The sequence below is a fragment of the Caretta caretta genome, chromosome 1 (assembly GCF_965140235.1).
Source record: "Caretta caretta isolate rCarCar2 chromosome 1, rCarCar1.hap1, whole genome shotgun sequence".
NCBI lineage: Eukaryota > Metazoa > Chordata > Testudines > Cheloniidae > Caretta > Caretta caretta.
The window spans coordinates 229,083,735-229,103,606 of record NC_134206.1 but is presented as its reverse complement, the minus strand read 5'-3'; the positions used below and the strand labels follow the sequence as shown (position 1 = coordinate 229,103,606).

Sequence of the window (19,872 nt, the reverse complement as noted above, 5' to 3'; positions counted from 1 at the left end):
ACCCTGTGCACTTTTTGCACTGCATTTTGTCCCTGTACTCCTCTCTCCCCCAATTGGCGAGTGTAACAAATAAAAATAGTCAACATAAATGGGTTTTAAAGGAAAAATTTCAGATAAGTTATTTACAACAGCGGTTCAAAGAAGTCTTTGGGGGATGTAATTGTGCTACATAGGTGAAGAAGAAGAATATAAATATGTAACTTTGCACAAAAGAAATGGGTCCACCTGTTACCTCCAAGTATAAAATAGACTCAAAATATGAACTTCATCTCAATAAAACAACTGCTTTTTATTATTCAAAGTGTTCCCAGGTGCACAGTTCCAAACTTTGTTTGATTCTGGCCTTATAAAAACAATACTGGTTTTCTTTCCCCACTCAAAACCACTTGGGTGCAATTAAAATAAAAAAGAAGAAACTGCGTTAAGTGCTTGGTTGCTCCTACCCACCTCTAAATATATAAGCTGTTGTGCAAAAGTGGTTTTTGCAATTCTTGATCGGTGGAATGTGATCCTTTAATGGTCAGCATTCAAGAGGGACCTTCCCTATTGGGGAAAATTTAGAAGAGAAAAGCAGCAATTTATATACAAACCAATGTACTTGGCCACTCATTGTCTGTATCTCCTTTGATATAAGATCTTATTCCTTCATGCAGCCTAATTTCCAGCCTAATGCTTGTCCCTACTATGATCCTGTATTTATGACATCAGATACGTCACTGCAGGATCAATCAGGATTATGGGGGAAAGAGAGATTTTGTTTTAAACACATTGGAGCCGGGACTCTGCTGATGTACTTCAACATAGTGCCATTGGCTTCAGATGAGCTATATCAGTTTACGCTAGCTGGTGTTCTGCCCCAAATATCTTCAGTGATTACTAGCAAACCAAAGCAAACATAGCAAGAGAAATAAATTAATGGATGTAGGTTTTAATTCTGAAAGAATAAACATTTTCCCCAGTATGAAACTCAATGATAGAAAAGAATGGAAAATGAAGTAAAATACTTATTTCTTTCACTGGAACTTTCAAGAAGCTCTTTTTATCATTTACAGAGATGCTTCCCACCACCACCATTATTAAATCCACAAAACAACCCAGACATTGGTTAGCAACGAAATAGTGTAATCTTGGCCTACTTTTGTGCCATCAGGACTGACCAGCTCCTTTTTTCATTTTACATTCAATTTCCTCTGAATTAGATTTTTTTGTAGTGTACTTGAAAGGAATATATTTAATGTTCCAGTAATAAAACCTTTTCATTCAATTGCCTCTACTTTATGCTGCAGCATATGATATTAAAAGTCTTCTAACAATTTAATTTTCTTTTCACAGGTATAAGAAAAATCTTAAAGCACTCTATGTTGTACATCCAACCAACTTCATAAAAATTCTGTGGAACATTTTTAAACCTCTCATAAGGTATAGGTGATTTCATTAAAGAGAGTTTCCTATATAGTTTAGGGGGAAGTTTGTCTTTTAATAAGTATTTTTAAAAATACACTGCTCAGATAAGATACCAGACACATATTTAAAGTGTGGCTTAATGTAATATATTTTAAGAGGGAATCAGAGTGATATGTAAAAATAGTTTGGGATTTTTTTTTTTCCTTTTCTGTGAAGATGCAGAGGTCTTGATTCAGCAAAGCACTTCAGCATGTGCTTCGCTTTAAGGACATGCTTACGTCCATGCTTATTCATCAAAGCACTTAAACATGCATTGAAGTAAATGTGACTGAAGCCCATGGCTAGATCGTAAGCTCTTTGGGGTAAAGGCTGTCTTTATCTGTGTTTGTACAGCTGCTAACAAGATGGGGTCCTGGGGCTCTCAGGCACTATCACAATACAAATAATAACTAATAAATTACCTAAACCTTTAAGTATGTGCTCAAGTGCTTTGATGAATGGAGATGGGATTACTCTTGTGCTTAAAATTAAACATGTACCTAAATGCTTTGATGAATCTAGGACGTAGGAAGTAATACAAGCACCTTGGAAGGACAAAATCACCTTGACAAATTGGAGAATTGGTCTGAAATCAACAAGATGAAATTCAGTAAAGACAAGTGCCAAGTACTTCCCTTAGGAAGGAAAAGTCAAAGGACAACTACAAAATAACTAGGGTGGCAGTACTGCTGAAAAGGATCTGGGGGCTATCACAAATTGAATGATGTGATGCAATGTGATGCAGTTGCAAAAAAGGGTAGTAACTTTCTGGAGTGTATTAACAGGAGTGTCATGTGTAAGACACAGGAGGTAACTGTCCTTCTCTACTCGGCATTGATGACGCCTCCTCTGGAATACTGGGTCCAATTCTGGGCACCACACTTTAGGAGAAATGTGACTAAATTGGAGAGAGTCCAGAGGAAGCAACAAAAATGATAAAACGTTTAGAAAATCTGAGCTATGAGGAAAGGTTAAAAAACCTGTGTATGTTTAGTCTTGAGAAAAGAAGACTGATAACAGTCTTTAATTTTATGTTAAGGGCTGCTATAAAAAGAGGACAATGATCAATTGTTCTTCATGTCCACTGAAGGTCGGACAAGAAGTAATAGGCTTATGTGTAATAAGGGAGATTTAGGTTAGATATTAGAAAAAAACTTTCCAACTATAAGGATACTTAAGTTCTGGAATAGGCTTCCTAGAGAGGCTGTGGAATCCCCATCATTGAAGGTTTTTAAGAACCTTTTTGGACAAACACCTGTCAGGGATGCTCTAGGTTTACCTGGTTCTGCCCTAGCACAAGGGGCTGGCCTTGATGACTTTTCTAGGTCCCTTCCAGCCCTACATTTCTGTGATTCCGTCTCTCCAACCCTACATTCAATGCACAATAACTGGCTTAACTACTGGGACCAGAAAGTGGCTTCAGGATTTGGTGCTTACTGCACATATCTGTACATACAAAACTTTCCCTGAACCTCCAAGCCTGTGCGAATTATTCCTGCCAGAAGCCGGAACAATCTTTCAAATGGGGATTGGAGGGGTGGTTAATGGAGCGGCAGTGGGCTAACATCAGTAGGTATCCATTTAAGGTATTGCTTCCTAGTTTTGGGGACGGTTATTTATTCCAAGTTATTTATTCCAAGTACTCACTCCCTTCTGAGTTTGATAGTATGTCTATATTAAGATGAATATTGTTCTTGGATCAATGGTTTTAAATTCATCTGCCTACTGAAATGTGTGTAATATTAATATAGCATAAGCATTCATATCAAATAGAAAATTTTGACCAGGGTTTGTTTAATATAGTTTCTTCTTCTGCCTTTGTTATGGTTAAGGTTTCAGCACAATGCATTATTCTTATGTTGATTTTATTTTGATCATTGTGCATCTCAATATTTGTTTTGGATCTATCAAGGTTCCTTCCCCACTCTGAACGCTAGGGTACAGATGTGGGGACCTGCATGAAAAACCTCCTAAGCTTCTCTTTACCAGTTTAGGTCAAAACTTCCCCAAGGTACAAAATATTCCACCCTTTGTCCTTGGATTGGCCGCTACCACCACTAAACAAATACTGGTTACTGGGGAAGAGCTATTTGGACACGTCTTTCCCCCCAAAATACTTCCCAAAACCTTACACCCCACTTTCTGGACAAGGTTTGGTAAAAAGCCTCACCAATTTGCCTAGGTGACTACAGACCCAGACCCTTGGATCTCAGAACAATGAAAAAGCATTCAGTTTTCTTACAAAAAGACTTTTAATAGAAATAGAAGTAAATAGAAATAAATAAATCCCCCCTGTAAAATCAGGATGGTAAATACCTTACAGGGTAATTAGATTCAAAACATAGAGAACCCCTCTAGGCAAAACCTTAAGTTACAAAAAAGATACACAGACAGAAATAGTTATTCTATTCAGCACAATTCTTTTCTCAGCCATTTAAAGAAATCATAATCTAACACATACCTAGCTAGATTACTTACTAAAAGTTCTAAGACTCCATTCCTGGTCTATCCCCGACAGAAACCAGCATATAGACAGACCCACAGACCCTTTGTTTCTCTCCCTCCTCCCAGCTTTTGAAAGTATCTTGTCTCCTCATTGGTCATTTTTGGTCAGGTGCCAGCGAGGTTACCTTTAGCTTCTTAACCCTTTACAGGTGAGAGGAGCTTTCCCCTGGCCAGGAGGGATTTCAAAGGGGTTTACCCTTCCCTTTATATTTATGACAGGATCTAATTCAGTATTTGAAATTTTGCTGTTATAATTGTGTAATATTCTTTTTCAATAAAATTTGTGAACAACATTTAAAAAAACAACAACCGTGAAACAAAGAATGAGGTTACAAAAAGTTGAAAGTGTCTATACATTCTGCAGATGAAGATTTGGTCTACATAAAATCCAAAAACTAGAAAGAATATTATCTGCTGCAGATTATTTAAGTGTCAAATACTGTCCCACACTTCTGTTTAAGGAGGATTCCACTGGTTTTAAAGTAACATAAAATGCAGGGAAGGATATGTAAAATAGGTGCATCTGCAAGTCTGTGTCATTTGCTAAATTGTAAAGCACTGAGTCTCAGGCTGTAGAGCTCTTTCTCTTTATTAATGCTGCTTTGCTAGTTGGTTTATTCTCATTAAAAATTGAAACCTACGTATACATAACATTAATTTACCAGGATCATATGCGTTAGGAATTTTCTGTACCCTTCAATGTGCCTCTGCTTTCAGGTTATTTCAGAGTGATCTTATGCTGGCAGTTTATACTTTTTAAAAATCAATATCAAGCCAAAGTTCACTAAAGGAAAAAGGGGGGAAATACCAGAGTTTGTATTTCATAACTTCTGCTCAGTTGTTAAAATAAGGCCATAACTCAAGAAAATGTCACTGCTAATTTTTCTCACAAAAATACTGAAAGAAATTTAAATGTCATAACTCAGGTATATCTGTTTACACTTGAGACTTGTTTTAGGAGTGTAGCATAAATGAACAGAGCATTTGTTATAAGCAAGTGGGTGACTTATTAGGTCAAAGAACAAAAGTAATAAGAAAAAATGTAGAACAGTTGTTTGAATATATTTAAGGAAAAAATAAATATTTATTTGAAATTTTCTGAGCCACAGTAGAATCTGAGTGATCTCTTCTAAAGTCCAAGGGAGACTGGAAAAGAGGGCATTTAATAATTCTAAGCATACCCCCCCAAAAAACCCATAACAATGGGAAAAGGGTGCTGTTCTCCATGAATGAACTTGTAAAAGCCATGAAACTGTAAAAATAGCACAATATGATCTCATTCAGAAATGATGATGCAGCAGTTTTACAGAACAAAAATTCCTGACTGCCTGTGAATGAACAGCAAATTGCCCATTTTGTAAAACTGTATTACTAGAGTGAGTTCTTAAAGACATTGCTTTTTCATTTAATGCAGTCTATATTACAGTTAGCTAATTGCCTTGCATAAAATGTTGAAATCACAGACCATATTGGAAAAAGCATGCTGAAAAGCCCAAATGAGATGGTACACATTCAGGCTGAAATCTGTTAATGTTGCAAAACTACTTCCCTGCTAGCAAAATCTAGCACTTCCTTTTAATTAATACCTTCTAAATTACAGTATTAACTTTTTTAATTCATACTTTCTTCCAGCAGAGGGAGCTTTTGTATATATGTTCAATGACTCGGCAATGAGCCAGTTACTACTGCAAGAGTATTGGTCTCCAAGTACTCTCTCTTATAGAAAAGAGAGGAGTGTGTCTTATACCACATTTCTGTTGGTTTGCTTTAATTTTTATTACAAGACAAATTTTGTTTTACAGAAAAAGAGGCTTATTTCAGAGTGTGTTGTATGTATTTTAAATCATACTTCGAACACCTGAGTCAGTAAATGGGCCTTTACAGACTAAATTTTCAACTTTGACTAGCAATATTTCATGTCACAATTTTGGGAGCTCCATTTTATGACTCCTTAAAGGGGCCTGATTTTTCACAACACATCTTTGAAAATCAAGCCTTTTTAAGGTGTCTACAGCTGAGCATCCAAAAGTTGAGACACCCAAAATCAGTAGTCATTCTTGGAAAATTTAGGCCTTCCATCTATTAGATAATATCTACTGTCCTTTTAATAGAGAGCAAGATTAAAGTGACACATACATGTTTTTCTATCAGCAATGTATCATTCTTTCCAGAAGTTTACATAAAAAGTGTTCTATAACATTCCTTTTCAAAAAGTTTTCTAGTGCCTTACGAAAGCTGTTATTCAGCAGTTCTCAAACTAATGTTTTTCATATCTATGCAAATCGCAAAACATTCAGATGGAAGTCAGTTATTTTTTTATTCAAATCAGACTCTCAGAGATGCAGTGTGTATGTCTGATCATGTGAAAATGAAATACATCTTGTGTCTCCAGCTGTTTCAGTTATAGTTTAATTTTGAGTTTCATTTGCACTTACATTCTGTAATAGAAAACAAACCTTTCATTGATGTTCCTCCCATGCTGATTGTATCATTTTTTCCACTATTTTGTTTAGTCATAAGTTTGGAAAAAAGATCACCTATTTGAACTATTTAAGTGACCTGAGAGAGCATCTCAAATATGACCAGCTTAATATTCCTGAAGATGTTATTCGGTATGTAGCAAATTAATAACATCTCCTGTGATACGTATTCTGAAATGGAGAGTTGTGTAATATTCACACAGCTATGCCTCCCCCACAACTCTGTTGCGGGGGGGAGATAGTTCAGTGGTTTGAGCATTGGCCTGCTAAACCCAGGGTTGTGAGTTCAATCCTTGAGGGGGCCATTTAGGGATCTGGGGCAAAAATTGGGGATTGGTCCTGCTTTGAGTAGGGGGTTGGACTAGATGACCTCCTGAGGTCCCTTCCAACCCTGATATTATATGATTCTTTGTTTTTGAAATAAGATCTAATCTAATTTCTATAACAATTAAAAGCCTAATTTGCTATTTGTCCTTGGCTAGATTTGGCTCTGAAAACTGCATTGTCAGCAAAGACATCCTGTAAAGATGTCGAATGTTTACAAAAGAGAACACTGTATAGTTCTCTACAGGTTCAGAATATCCTCTTAGCCTCAGATGCAAAATATTTTCTTAATATAATTGTACTCGCTGTGTCTTCATTAACAAAACCTTGCCATATATCATTACCGCTTATGAGTAGCGCATACAATTCACTTATTGTATACATGCATAATGCTGTTTATTGAGAAGAAAAAAAATCTTACCTGTTACTCTTGTGTACTGACAGAAGGTTATTTTAGGTCACTGCTGAATGAAAATAACTGGAAGTTTGTTATTCTGAGTGTTACTGCTGTGTGGGGTTTTTGGACGCCTTTGTATAAAGATGTAATAACAAAAAGCATAGTACAGCTCTACGTTTGTAAAAAGGATTGCACGAGAGGGTTGTGCTTCTGAGCCGCAACTGTGGTTGAATTTTTCTTTTAAATTAGAAGAGGGGTCCTATCTCTTGGATGTGTTTGTTACTATATTTTATTGATTGAAGCAAAACAGCTCTTTCATGTGTTACTTAATGATTCTCCCACAGATGCTTTCAAAGGGTCTCACAAATACTAAAATTAAAAATCACTGGAGGTATTTGTGGGTCTTACAGAAGATCAGCATTGTGAGAAATAGGAGTGATCAGGCAATCAGTGTGTATTGTGGTTTCACTCTTGGGATGTACAAAGTCAATGATTTTTGTTGTTTTCAGACATGATGAAAATCTTCGGGATAAACAGAAGGGGAGACCACCACCTTCAGCTAAGGTTCCTCCACCAAGACCTCCTCTTCCTACGCAGCAATTTGGGGTCAGCCTACAATAGTAAGATTTCTTTGATCGTACCTCTGAAATAAACTCTGGAATGTACTATATCACTGTGGATTCACATCACACAAAATCTGGAAATTAATTTACCACCAGGGTTTTTTCCCTCTCTCTATATTCTCTCTCTCTCTTTAATAACAGTGAAAGCTGGTAACTGTAAGGCCAAACAATAACGCCTGGTGAATTCATGGCATTGGGTAACTCCACACTGAAGGAAAAAAAAAAAAAAAAAAAAAAACCCCTGCACCAGCAAATCTACAGATTTAGGCTCGGGGGCTTGTGCTACGGTGCTAAAAATATCAGTGTAGATCTTCCCACTTGGGCTGAAGCTCCAGCACTGAGACTTACCCGCTTTACCAAGTTTCAGAGCCTGAGCTGCAGCCCAAGTTGGAATGTCTGCACTGCTATTTTTAGCACTGTAACATAAGCCTGGGTCTTTAGGCCCCAGCTCTGAGACTTACTGCCATGGGTGGGCTTTTTGCAATGTAGACATACCCCTAGAGTCCTTGGGAGCTCGATGATTTGCCTACAGTAACTTGTGCAAGCTTAGATGATATGTAATTCTTCAAGTGCTGGTCCCTATGTGTATTCCACTGTGGGGTATGCATGTGCTCCATGTGTCTGAAACTGGAAGTACCTTGTATGCAGTGTCCGTTGGTCTGTGCTTGCACCCTTACTCTCCTTAAGCTCCGTACTGGTGGTATGGGGGTGGTATGGACCAATCAACTCTCCATTTCCTTCCTGATACCCGTGATGCTTTCTTGGGGCGTCCAGAACTGTAAGTCACCCTATCACCCTTCTGCCTTAGCAAAATAAGAATGTGTTGGTGCTACGCTGTGCAACAACTCTCTGCAATCCCAGTCTGTTAGCCTGCCAAACAAACTCCTTAGGACTCTGCCAGTCCTAACTTTGCCTTTCAGGTAAACCCTTGGTGTTCTTCAACTCCAAAACTGTCCAGAAGCATCTCCTTGCAGCTGTCAGACCCTGTCACTAAATGCCCGCAGAAATACAAGTCTGCCATCTCCAAAGAGAGAGAATACACCCCAGCTTGTTGACGCAGCTGAGGATGCACACCACACTTTACTGTAACAGCACTGAAATTAATTTATAATAAAACAAGAATAGGTTTATTAATAAAGAACAGAGATTTAAGTGATAACTAATCAGAGATAATAGAAACAGAAAATGGTTACAAATAATACAAAAGTATAACACACTTCTAAGAGACTACATATAACCTTAGCAGGCTCAAAGCTTTGTCTAAAGCAATTTTCTCACCTATAGCTACTTCTCAGCATCACCAACCCACATGGATGGGGATCCAACATTCACAGATGCAAAGAGCCTGACCTCTTTGTGCCCTCAGTGATGGATAAGATGATGTCTTTTTGCTTCTCCTTCTGTTCCCCAAAGTTCATTATCTTTGTCCTGAGTCAGGATGGCCACCTGGGGTTCACACTATGATGTGTCTTCCAGTGTGCTAATGCCATGTTGTTTCCTCTGCTTCCTGATAACTGATGTTTACCACAGATGCAAATGAACTGCTCATTGTCTCTGGCATTACCATGCTCAATTTACATGAGAGAAATAGGAAAATCAATCTTCCTTTGTCTGAGACAAACCTATTTTAAACATGTAGTTCCAGCATACATACATGACTCTTAAAACACCATCCGTACACACATCACACAATGATACTAAGGACCACTGTGTCACCAACTTTCATTTGATAATTCACAGCACACTCTTATTAGATAAATACTATGAGAGTGGTGTGTTAGGTGTAGTATGTGTGTTAGGCCTGATAGGAGTTACAGAACAGTCAGTCCTCTGCCAGTTGGTACTGGAAGGTTCTTAGGGTCTCTCACAGGGTAGCTGGTCCCTGTGGATACACTAAGTCCAGCTGCCCTGTGGACAGACTAAGTCTAGTCCCTCCCCAAAGCAGATGAGTCCAATCCAGCCAATTAAAGAGGGCTGGGTTACAACTGGGCCTATAAAGGGGCTGCTAGTAGGCAGCTGGAGGAGGAAGGTCTGAGACAGGCTGCACCCTAGGGAGGGAAAGCCACACTGGAGTGGAGCTAGCTTCTGTGGTGCGTCCCTGGAGCAAGAGGTTAGGCGTCCAGGGAAGCAGCCCTGGGGCTGCTGCTTCAGGAAGGGGGCAGAGTGACTGAGGCTGGGAATCTGCCAGGAGCTGGAGTGCCAGAGATCCCTGGGAGGGGTGGCCCTGAAGCCTGGGGTCAAGGACTGAGTTGAGACTGTTTTCTGTTTGTTTGATAACCTGTGTAAAAGAAATAAGCCTCCTTGACTGAGACTGGGTGTGGCATCGCATGTTTTAGAGCTGGGGAGAAACTCTGGCCTGGTGACAGGGTCACACCACTGCATGGCCTAGGCCGGAATCGCCAGTGTCCAGAGCCGATCTTTTATCTTTAACCTGTACATATTTCCAATATTTATTAACATTTTTACTGTAGATACCGTTAGTATAGTTTATTCACTATAGTTCACTGTTAGTTAGAATTCCCTCCCCATCCCCCCAGTAATTTCCCTTTCCCCCCTGTACAGGATTTAGATTAAGCTCAGGTTACTGGAATTTAACAACTGCGTCTCTTGTCCCCTCTTCAGTGAAGGGTGACAATCAAAGCGGTCTTTATTGCCTCAGAGAGGCTCATAGTTCTGCTAAGAGCAGTAAGTTTCTGCTCCTTTCCCAGCCAAACTCGATGGGCACAAGAACTCCAGCTTCGAAAATAACTTATGGAGCATGCAATGAGACCCCGGTCAGACCCAGGCCAACGGGACTCCCCTGTTCATTGGCCTCCACTACAGCGATAGTGTACAGTGATAAGTCAGAACTTCCAGTACTAACAGTACCATCGGGATTATCTTCCTCATCTCCGGAGGAGATGGTCTCTCCGGCTTCACTTTTCCTCCAGATGACCATAGTCAATTCCAGGATCTGTTATGAAGAGTGGCAGATGAGCTCCAGATCTCCCTGGAAGAGGTTCAGGATACGTGACATAAGCTCCTACACATTGTATAGCGGACAGGATCCAGTTGAATAGCACTTCTGGTGAATGAAGCCATACTGGAACCAGCCAGGGCTATATGGCACATGCCACCAACTTGTGCCCCTATTTCCAAGGAGGCAGAAAAAATGATAATTTCAGCCAAATAAGGGAGCAGAGTTTCTGGTTACCCACCCTACCCTCAACTCTCTGATTATTCAGGTGGTCATTGAAGGATACAGGCAGCAACAGGCAAGAACTACCCCTGCAAATAAAGAGGCTAAGCATTTGGAACTCCTAAGAAGGGAGGTAGTTACATCAACGAGCCTCCAATTTAGAATATCAAACTACCAGGAGCTGCTGGCCAACTATGATTTTTATGAACTATTCAAAGTTCCTGGACTTCAAAGAGAAACTCCCTCAAAAGCACAATAGTTCCTGATTCCCAAGAAAAGAGAGAGGTGGAGACCCATTCTCAACCTGTGACAACTCAGTGTGTTTCTTCACAAGCTGAAATTCCACAGTCATACTGGCATCTAGAATTCCATCTCTGGACAAAGACACATGGGTCACATCTCTCGACATGAAAGATGCATACTTTCTTGTGGACATTCACCCTTCCCGCAGATGATTCCTCAGATTTATGGTAGCAGGTGAGCACTACCCGTGTAGGATGCTTCCATTCAATATAGCAACAGCATCCAGGGTCTTTACAAAAGTGTTTTCAATAGTAGTAGCACAGGTCAGATGTAACAGCACCACCATCTTCCTGTCTGTAAAGGACTGGCTTCTGATGGTATGTTGTGTCCGGAAGTCCTGGCTTTGACTTCATCGCCACTTCATCTCCCAGCATCCTTGGGAATCGAAGCTGACTAACTTGAACTATAGAATTCATAAGATCAACTCTGGACTTGGTCAGGGCAAGGGCTTACTTCCCTGTGGTCAGATTCCACCCCATGAGCAATCTGATAAAATAGATTATGGACAGTATGTGCCTCATGCTGCTGGGGCACCTGGCATCGTATCCTTCGATGATGCCTTTTGCCACCTCCATTGCCTGAAAGCTTGGCTCTGAACAGTATATATTCCAAGCAGACACAGCATGAACACAGTGGTGACTGGGACTTGGGTGTCTTTCCACCCAAGGTGAAAGCCTCGCTAATGTGGCGGAAGAACGTGAGGGTTGGAGTTCTCCGCACGCACCAGACAAAACAGTAGTTTCAGATGCCTCCCTGATAGGGTTGGGGGGAGCTGCATGGATGTTCACGCACCCAAATGCATTTGCATAATTCATGGAAACAGAATGAATATAAATCTTCTGGTACTAAGAAAAGTCCAAGAAGCCTGCAAAGCATTTTTACCACTCATGCAATCCTGACATGTCCTGATAATATCAGATAATAACAACTGTCTTTTATGTAAACAAGCAGAGAGCAGTGAAGGTATATCCAGAACCACATCACCCTGTCAGCAGTGTACCTACCGGGTGCCCACAATTTGCTAGCAGACAGCATATATTTTGCCACCAATCACAAATGGAAACTACATGACACAGTGGTGGACGCTGTCTTTGCTCAGTGGGCAACCCCTACTTGGGAACTGTTCGCATCCCAGATGAACAGGAAATGTGATACATTCTGTTCCAGAGGAGCTCAGGAACAGGTTTCCAAGCCCAATGTTCTTTTGCTGTCCTGGAATCGCCATGTGAGAGATGCCTTTTCTCCCATCCTGTTAATAATTCAAGTTCTGTGGAAGATCTGGTGAGACAGAGCCCTAATCATCCTTATTGCTCCCAAGTGGCCCAAACAGTACTGGTTTCCAAGCCTTCTACAGATGTCAACCCATCTACCCTCTAGCATTCCATCCTTCCCAAATCTATTGACCCAGAGGAATGACGAGCTCAAACATCCCAGCCTGGACTCTCTTCATCTCAGTTTGGTATTTGGATGTAGATCACCTGAGCTCGGAAGCCATTGAAGCTTTTCTTAGTAATAGTAGAAAGGATAACACTTCCTGGTGGAATCTAGCCAAGTGGAAATGTTTCTCGATCTGGCCCAGCAAAACCCACGTTTCCAGAGACAGCACGCATTCCAACTATTTTGGATTATCTCCTGGCTTTCAAGATGATATGTCTTTCTCTCTGAGTTCGCTTCAAGTCCATCTAACAGCAATCAACACATGTCACCCACCAATTGAAGGCTAATCCATCTTCACTCCTCCGTTGACAACTTGGTTTCTGAAAGGTGTGATTAGAAACTTTCCCTCAATCATAGAATCGTAGGACTGGAAGGGACCTCAGGAGGTCATCTAGTCCAGTCCCCTGCCCTCATGGGCAGGACTGAGTATTATCTAGACCATCCCTGACAGGTGTTTGTCTAACCTGCTCTTAAAAATATCCAATGATGCAGATTCCACAGCCTCCCTAAGCAATTTAATAAACCCATTCATGTCTGAATTCAGTTCCGATCACTCAAACTATTCATGCTCAAGTACGCAAGGCTATTTATCCCAACTATTAGCCAAACCCCTATCAAAGAACCTTCTTGCAAGTGAAATGGTGCCATATAAAAATTAAAAGCAAAATAACAAAGCCTCTACGCATTCTAAATGAGAAATAAATGTATCAATTTAAATTGGATTTATGGAGAAAGGTAAACTAATGAGGAGGAATAATGACACTTAATGGGAGCCTTAGCAAATGTAAAACTGAAAATTATCAAATTTGTTTCAGTGTCTTCATGAGTGAACTGCTCTTAGTCATTCTGTCTCCTCTGAAGATTACTGTAACTTGCATCCACAATCTGTTAGTGATCTCACATTTCTCTAGCAAAGTGGCAGGTTGCAAGTCTTTGTCTCACGAGGCAAGATTGGTCATTTTCTTAGGAGATAGAAGGTAGTTTTACAATCATGTGTAGCAAATAGGAATGCACATCTGCTGACAGCAGGGTGACTTGGTGGCTACTGTGCTTGTGAATTATTCCATCACCAGATTGCAGCAGGCAACAGCAGAGTTGCACCTTGTATTGGAACTTAGTAGGACAGTGCACTTGGGCCCCTGTTCCGCACTTGATAGCGTGTGGACTGCTGCACTAGAGGTTGGTTTGTCATCCTACAGTAAGGGGAAACATTCTTCCCTCAGTTACAACAATGTAAATCAGATATAACTCTTCAGTGGAGTGTAACTGAGAGCACCCACTCTATACTTACAGGCATTGGTTATATAATAAGTATGATTGTAGTAGAAGTGTATTTTGTTCCAGTCCAACAAAAGTATGATTGTAGTAGAAGTGTATTTTGTTCCAGTCCAACAGCACTCGTATTGTCAGAGGTATACATGAGGCTAGAGGGTACTGAAGGAAACCTGCTCATGTTAAAGTTTTTACTAAAAAAGTTTATAGGCTGGTGGATGGAGTTTATAGGCTTAAGGTTTGATAATTCCAAGATGCTGACTTAACCAGTCAGTAGGAATCCTGTATACTATTTCATAGTTAAGGGATTTTCCTTAGTTCACTGTTGGCTAACTCTGCTCCCATTGGAGATAATGGTAGCACTCCCACTGATTTCTCTGGAAACTGAGATAGGTCAACCCTGAGAATTCCACCTTAAAAATCAAAAATGCAAGGGCCCTGCTTTATAATGTTAACATTTATCTCAGGCTGACATTTCATATTGGTTCTGTCTCCTAGCAAGCAGGCTGCCCAGAGTTGTAATGAAAACTGGGATATCAAAAAATGACAAGCATTGATTCAGGGTCCCTCACTGTTATCTCAAATGGTAGGTAAAGAAGTATTTTGTTTCGGGTGTGGGGGAGAGAGTTGGAGGAGATGTTCACGTTGGGTTACTGATGCATGTCTGGGGCAGTTCCTTTTCTTAGAGGAGTTCATTAGGCCATGCAGAAGTTTTTAACGTCATAGGCCAGGATTTTCAAAAGAGCCTAAATGAATTAGACATCTAAATCCCATAGAAAGTTACTGGGAGTTAAGGGCCTAACTCTCTTAGGCTTCTTTGAAATCTCAGACATAGTGAATTGGTCTTAATTTATAAGGGAGGCGAAGAGCTTATTATCAGCTTGTTTTATAGCTCTTCATCCTTATGCTGTCCTCAGTGGCCCAGAGTCCTGTTTCTGAACATTAAATGGGTACACTCAATCTGTTTCAGCCCCAAAAATTTCTCTTTCCTTTAAGGAGAAATGTGATCTTCATGAAGATTCCCTGGGAGAATTGCAGGAGAGAGGGCAAAAAGACAGATTTTGAATCTGTTGAGAGAACACACCATGTGTGGTTATATAAAGATTTTATTGGCGTGAGTTAAGGATCACCATATTATTCATGAGGACCACAGGCAAAAAAAAATTATACAGGGCATTCCAAATGAGTTCCAATAAAACTTTTATACCATACCACACTCTTAGGTATTTTGTTTATGCCACATATTTTACAGAAATGCTATTTTAGACATTTTTAAAGAGTTTTTAAAAATTTATTGGTGCCACTTTTTGTAGCATTTTGTCCTTAACTATGGGCTGCCTTCATTTTATGTGTCTGTCGGCATAGATGGAAAGACTTTTTATTTATTTATTTTTTTGAGGGGAAAAAAAGACCTTTACAAAGTATACTATTATTTCATCTAAATAACTTTCCTAGAAATCAAGATGTGAACAGTGGAAAGGAGGGAGTTGAGGCTCAACTGAGAGGGCAACTGATGACTGGACTGGGATATTGAATGACTTCACTTATTTCCTTGCTTATTACAGTTTGCGTTGGTGCTGCCTAGAACCTTTAAGTCAAACTTGTGCTTTGTGCTCTGTGGGCAGAAAAGAATATGAAGTAGGTCTCTGGCCCAAAGAATATATAGTCTGCCTAATGTCCTGATCCTGCAAATGACATTCAGCAGGGCTCCATGAAGGTGCAGGAATCTGTCTGCATGAGTCATAAATAGGATCAGGGCCTACAGGTGGTAACGATTTTTAAATGGTCAATCTATTTATCACCCCCTCTGCATTCTGCCACCATAATTTAAAATAACCCCATATAGCATCTCTGAGGATTTATGTATGAGAGGAGGGATGGTCATGGCACTAGACTGGGACTCAGGAGATATGGCTCAATTCTTGGCTCCACGGTGACCAGAAAGCAAGTGTGAAAAATCAGGACGGGGGTAAGGGGGTAATAGGCACCTATATAAGACAAAACCCCAAATATCAGAACTGTCCCTATAAAATCGGGACATCTGGTCACCCTACCTGGCTCTGACATACACTTCTCCTTCAGGCCCTGATTCAGGCAGAGCCCTTAAGCACATGTTCAACTTTAATTTACTTCAGCAGGACAGAAACAGGTGCTGAAATTTAAACACATGCTTAAGAGTTCTGCTGAATCAGGGCCTTAATCTCTGTTAGCTTCAGTTTCCTATCTGTGAAATGGAGATGACAATATTGAAACTGTAAACTCTTTGGGGCAAGAGCTCTCATTTACTGTCTAGCACAGGGGGCCCTGAACTTGTTCGGACCCAGAAACACTACTTTAGTACTGTCAAGTTCCTTCCCCACTCTGAACTCTAGGGTACAGATGTGGGGACCTGCATGAAAACCTCCTAAACTCATTTTTACCAGCTTAGGTTAAAACTTCCCCAAGGTACAAACTATTTTCCTTTTTCCCTTGGGCTTTATTTCTGCCACCACCAAACGTCTAACAGATATATAACCGGGAAAGAGCCTGCTTGGAAACGTCTTTCCCTGCAAAATCCTCCCCAAGCCCTACACCCCCTTTCCTGGGGAAGGCTTGATAAAAATCCTCACCAATTTGCATAGGTGAACACAGACCCAAACCCTTGGATCTTAAGAACAATGAAAAAGCAATCAGGTCTTAAAAGAAGAATTTTAATAGAAGAAAAAGTAAAAGAATCACCTCTGGAAAATCAGGATGGTAAATACCTTACAGGGTAATTAACCCTGATTCAAAACATAGAGAATCCCTCTAGGCAAAACCCTAAGTTACAAAAAGACACAAAAACAGGAATATCCATTCCATTCAGCATAGCTATTTTATCAGCCATTTCATAGAATCATAGAATATAAGGGTTGGAAGGGACCCCAGAAGGTCATCTAGTCCAACCCCCTGCTCGAAGCAGGACCAAATCCCAGTTAAATCATTTAAACAAACAGAATCTAATGCATACCTAGCTAGATTACTTACTAAGTTCTAAGACTCCATTCCTGATCTGTTCCCGGCAAAAGCATCATGCAGGCAGACAGAGCCTTTGTTTCTCCCCCCCTCCAGCTTTGAAATTATCTTCTCTCCTCATTGGTCATTTTGGTCAGGTGCCAGCGAGGTTATCCTAGCTTCTTAACCCTCTACAGGTGAAAGGGTTTTTCCTCTGGCCTGGAGGGATTTTAAAGGTGTTTACTCTTCCCTTTATATTTATGACAAGTACCAATAATAAATAGTATTAAGAAATACATTTAAAATCATCCAAAGGTGCTGCCTGGGATTTTCTTAGAATTTGGGGCATCGGGGATTAAAAAGATTTACCATTTCCATTTAAAAATGGCTACCATGTTTAGGCAGATTGTAAGATCCTTGGAGCAGGGACCTACTTTGTATTCATTTATGCCTATACAGCACAAAATACTCTGTCACTGTGTGATAAAGAATAGCATATCAATTGAATTTCTAGTATATAGGCCAGATTGTTCTGGAGCCAAATACTACCTATTTCTTTGATCTAAAATAACTCTAAAGGTTTCAAATTCTGCTTTTAAAAAAAAGTTGTCCTTCTGAAAACATAGAATGAATTAAGTAGTGAAGCTGATAATTAACTGCATGCATTTCATCATATAGAAGAGTTGTCCTCTTCCAGAATGTTTCATCCATGCTTTGTTTTGGAAACTAATTTATTGAGATGAGGCCCCAACTCAAAGTCAGTGATACCACTCACATGTTCAAAGTTAAGCATGAGCTTAAGAAACTTGCTGAACTAGGTTCTTTATGCTCAGATAAAGTGGGCACTGAGTATTGTGGGACATAAAGACCTGCTGTTACTCATCACTAAGTTATCGTATTTATAAATCCAGGAATTTCAAATAAGATCCATATACAGTACACAAGAATACCTATAGAAAGCAGGACATATTTTCTGTTCATTCACCAAGCCCACCTCCACAATATAAAATAGATAGACACAGATACTGGTTATGCAGAACTATTAGCACTCCCTTGGTTTAAATGGAAAGAGGCAGCATCACTGTTGCTGTTCCGAAAGAAACCATCATTAAAGATTTTATTAAAATGCAATGCAAGAAAATAAAAATCAAGCCACCTTCATCTTATATTGATCTGATGAATACAATTGTAATGCATGAATGAGGTTCCAGTTTTCAACGCTTAAGTAAAAAAAATCACAACATGTGCCAGGCTGTGGCATTGTCCTTTGCGTACACCCTGTACACGCCTGTTGCTCTACTCTATTGCCTTTAGAATCAAGGAACACCACAGCTGAGCTCCAGTGCAGAGCCTAGGGTTGACCTTGGCTAGTTATTGGCTTCATTCTCAATTGTCTCCGTTTGGTTTTAAAAATCTCGTTGTGGGAAGGGAGGAAAATTTTTAGTTCATCTAGTGATTGCCACGGCTGGGGCAGGGGAAGAGGGGAAATGCAGGAATTGCAACAATCGCACAGCTTCAGCTTGTTTTTAAACACTGAACCGTTATCACAAACATTTCAGGGTGCTCTCCTTTTTGCTGTAATCTTTCCTGTTTGTGTATGCTGTGCATGTGCAATCAGGGGGAAAGAAAAATTCTAAACTGAATCTCAGCATGTCACAGAGGGGAAAAAATGAAAACGAGAGAGAGAGATTATCAACCAAGAATACTTAATGGTGCTTGAGAACAATGTTCAACACCTTAAGTGAGTTATCACTAGTCCAAAAACTAGAACTGAATCATTCACCATGTAACATGCTGCACTAACTAATAATAAAGTCTACTCCAGAAAATACTTTCCCTGACTAGTGTGTGAGTGTGTTTTATAACTGATCCCTTTAAAACTGGCATATTGTTGTAATATGATTCAGACATATGAAAATATTCTGCTGTATGGCTGCTATTTAAACAGGAAGTGTAAGATATCTTTTATTCCAAAATGCCAGTAGTAATTGCTGCTCTTCACATATGCATTGTCAGCCATACAACACAAATCCTATGACCGTGAAATTGATCATAATGAACTGTGAATTTGGTAGGGCCCTACTTATGACAGTGTCATGTGGGAAGATCAGAAGCCTTACTAAAACCAAGATATAGCATGTCTACTACCCCCCGAACTCTCCACGTCCAACCACTAGGCCAGTAACCCTGTCAAAGAAGGAAATTAGGTTGGTTTGGCATGGTTTGTTCTTGAGAAATCCATTACTTATTACCCTATTATTCTCTAGGTGCTTACAAACTGATTGTTTAATAATGTGTTCCAGTGTCTTTCCAGATATTTTTCAGAGTAGCAGCCGCGTTAGTCTGTATTCGCAAAAAGAAAAGGAGGACTTTTGGCACCTTAGAGACTAACAAATTTGTTAGTCTCTAAGGTGCCACAAGTCCTCCTTTTCTTTTTTCCAGATATTGAAGTTAGGCTGACTGGTCTGTAATTCCATGGATCCTCTTTGTCCCCACTTTTAAAAATAGGTACTACGTTTGCCTTCTCCAGTCCTGTGGGACCTCACCAGTCCATCATTTCTGAAAGATTATCGCTGCTAATGGTTCCAAGATTGCTTCAGCTACTCCCTTAAATACCTAGGATCAATTTCTTCAGGCTCTGACAACTTGAATACATCTAACTTATATACATATTCTTTAACCTGTTCTTTCCTTATTCTGGCTTATGTTCCTTCCACCTTGTGTTTAACATTGTGTTAAGCATCTGATCACAATTAACCTTCTTAGTGAAGACTTAGGGCTGGTCTACACTACTGTGGTAAATCAATCTAACTTACGCAACTTCAGTTACGTGAATAACTTAACTGAAATCGACATAGTTAGATCCACTTACCGTGGTGGCTACACTATACTGTGTCAAAGGGACAGTGTCTCCAGTTGACTTCCCTTACGCTTCTC

The 19,872-nt window shown here is 39.9% G+C and overlaps 1 protein-coding gene across 1 annotated transcript in view; it reads left to right on the top strand.

Annotated features, from left to right (window-relative positions):
* ARHGAP8 (Rho GTPase activating protein 8) overlaps positions 1-19,872 on the top strand; it is a 127,872-nt gene that overhangs the window by 72,881 nt on the left and 35,119 nt on the right. Inside the window, exons 6-8 of the mRNA XM_048825080.2 lie at positions 1,333-1,419; positions 6,462-6,560; positions 7,659-7,769. Coding sequence (XP_048681037.2) covers positions 1,333-1,419; positions 6,462-6,560; positions 7,659-7,769 — 297 coding nt within the window. The remainder of the gene's footprint in view (positions 1-1,332; positions 1,420-6,461; positions 6,561-7,658; positions 7,770-19,872) is intronic.